This window comes from Octodon degus, unplaced genomic scaffold (assembly GCF_000260255.1).
Source record: "Octodon degus isolate 3935 unplaced genomic scaffold, OctDeg1.0 scaffold00085, whole genome shotgun sequence".
NCBI lineage: Eukaryota > Metazoa > Chordata > Mammalia > Rodentia > Octodontidae > Octodon > Octodon degus.
In genome coordinates this window covers 69,226-72,076 of record NW_004524661.1, presented here as the reverse complement: position 1 = coordinate 72,076, position 2,851 = coordinate 69,226, and the positions used below count along the sequence as shown (strand labels likewise).

The window sequence follows — 2,851 nt, the reverse complement described above, 5'->3', positions numbered from 1 at the left end:
AAACAGAGTTTTAAATGTTTCCTTTTTTTTTTCCTCCCAGAATATTTCCCCATGAATGATCCATGGGAAATAGTTTTTGCTGATGCTTCTTCAATGACTTTGGAATTCCTTCCAAAGTAGAAAATTATCTGAGTAGTATTCCATGCTTGTGCACCAGAGACAGGCTTTCTCCAGTCTTAACACCTCCCCAAAACATTCATGTTCACCTGGCAGATGGCCACTGAGAAGTGTTTGTAATTGGTGGAGATTTTGATGTGACTCCATGCTGCCCAAGGATTTTAATTTTCATACTGTTCTACACTTGGTATTTTTTAGTTACATATCTTTTCAAATGAACTCATAAGAAAGTTACATTAAGATTGTGTAGGAAGAAGCTGTACAATGTTTTCATCCTGGCTCTCCTCCAATGATTCTAATACTTTGAGATTTAGGGTGGTCATTCAGCAAGTCATTGGTGTGGCAAAACTCAGTCCATGAAAAGAAAGACACCAAAAGAAGTAAGCACACAATGAACAGCTTTATTTCATAGGTGTGATCCTGAGAAGAATAACTTCCAATCAAAGAAAGACATTGAGTGTCTGTGAGCAGAATTTTATGTCAGGCATAAGCAGAAGTTACTTAAGGCAGACTAGAAGCCTGCCAGTTCTGAGTAGCTATCAGAGTGAGATCAATTGTTACATTAATACCATCAGATACAAGACTACAATAATGTTCACAAAGGTTGATACAATCAAGTATCCTTAGTGTTTGAGCATGCACTTGTGGTTAGAGATCTAAATAAAGACAGCAATTACACAGCCAATAAACAGTTACATAGCTAGGGAGATTCAAAGAGAACAACGGTTTTTAAAAGAGTAATATTTCCTACTACATATTTTCACTTGTACCACCACTGAAAAGGTGTCTGCCTCCCATGCTGCCTCCCATCATCCTTCTCTTAGTGAGGATGACTGATTCCATGTCTAACTCAGGACATAGACACTGACTTTTGTGTCAAAATATAATATTTGCTTTCTTTAAATTCAGGCCACTGTACAAAAATTCCACACACCTGGACTCTACTCACCCTCAACAAAAAATTCTTTATCCAATGTAAACTTATGTAAGCTTGTCTTTCAAACATCTTCTGTAGAATATACCTGTGTTAATTGCTTTAGGCTCCTGAAGCCTGGTTTTCTCTTCAGAGCTCTATGTGCCCATTCTGGTGTAGATTCCTCATGGTCTTCTTCACTAGAAGCTTGGTCTGGAAAGCCACTTCTTTGGTTTTCAGTCCCTGTAGAGCCTGGGTTGTGGCACCAATCTGCAGGTATCCTTCTTTCTGGTCATACTCTGGCCAGTTGGGCAGCCCCTCCCCATTGGGATTCCTGGAAACAGAATCAAAGAGAATTTCCCCAACATAACCTATTGGATCCCATTTTTCTGAGACTTTCAACTTTCCACTGGCTTATCTCAACAGAGACCCATGCGCCACCATAGACAGAGTCTGCTGGAACTCCTGGAGCAGCATGTGCCTGTATAATGTAATCCCACAGTGACAGTGCTATGATCTAGGAGTCCAGTGTTTGATCCAGCTATAGAAGACACCCTAGGCCAGCAGGTATGCCCAACCACACCATCACAAATGCTTTTCATTTTTGCCACCAGCCTCACCCAGTTCGAGCAAAGTTGGCCCAGAATTTCATCATCATCTTGCTGAGGTTGATCTCTTCTTCTGAGGCTCCCTCTACACAGAAATAAAAACCCAAAAACGTCTTTAGTACTCAAAGTGTGGTTTGTTAAGGCACCAGCAATTGAAGCAAATGGGATTGGTTACAAATTTACTCTTGGCCTTTATTCCTTGCCTGTAGAGTCTAACATGTGGATTTTAAAAGTAGTCTTGTATTTGCTATGCACTAACCTGGAGAGTCATTGTATATGACTCGATATGCTGGCTGCCTTTGTCTACTGTGTCTACTTCTTACCCTCATAAAAGTAGTGTCATTCATTAGGTTTTCCTTTATCTTATAAAGTTGCTTTTTGTTGTATATGTTTTAATTTTCTGTTATGTTTTCTGCCCACCTATAGCCTCAAACTATGCATGACTTCTACAGTGTGTGATTGGTTCAGGGTTCAATGCTGGGATCATGGGGATGAATGCTATACCCATCCTGGAGCAGGCATCCTGAATACAATATAAGGAAAGGAAAGAGACTTGCTCCCTGATGCTTCTCTTTATTCTTAGTAATTTTGCTGTCTTCTTCTGCCATGAACTATTGACCTCTGCCATGTGCCACTCTGCCTTCAAACCAGCCAGGTATGGACTGAAACCTCCATAAAGTGTAACCAAAATAAAACTGTCCTTCCTTAACATTGAGTGTCTGTAATTTTGTCTCAGCGGTGAGATAAAAGTAACAAAAACATTTTCTTATACACATCTACAATTCAAAGAGTCTGAAACACATTATAAAGCAAAGGATCTGAAAAACTGCCAAAGTGAGAGATACACAGTGACACATGGGTGTCGTGAAGAACTGTGATGTGAGTTACAAGTCAAACTGAAGAACTTAACATATTTATGAGAAAACTTCATTAAATTTGATATTATTAAGTATATTAAGGTTAAAGTTCATGTTTTGGATATATGAAATGACAGGAAGTGAGTTGGACACATAAGATTAGAACTTTTATTAGCCATCTCATCATTCACATTATGATAGATACCAGACAGTAGAAAAATAGGCCATAGCATTTTTGTACTCAATCAGGTATCTGCAGAATATTCAGTTCCTCTCTCACTTATGACATGTTCAAGTTGGGCAGTGTGAGCACCCATCTTCTAACATGCATGTTAGATCAGGGGAAAGCCTGTGTT

The 2,851-nt window shown here is 39.2% G+C and overlaps 1 protein-coding gene across 1 annotated transcript in view; it reads right to left on the bottom strand.

Annotated features, from left to right (window-relative positions):
- Window positions 1-582: 582 nt before the first annotated feature.
- The window catches only part of LOC101569637 (carboxylesterase 1E-like), a 47,243-nt gene continuing 44,974 nt past the window's right edge, over window positions 583-2,851 (bottom strand). The window contains exons 11-12 of the mRNA XM_023721781.1: window positions 1,651-1,723; window positions 583-1,364 (exon numbers count right to left, since the gene is read on the bottom strand). Coding sequence (XP_023577549.1) covers window positions 1,181-1,364; window positions 1,651-1,723 — 257 coding nt within the window. The 3' untranslated portion in view covers window positions 583-1,180. The remainder of the gene's footprint in view (window positions 1,365-1,650; window positions 1,724-2,851) is intronic.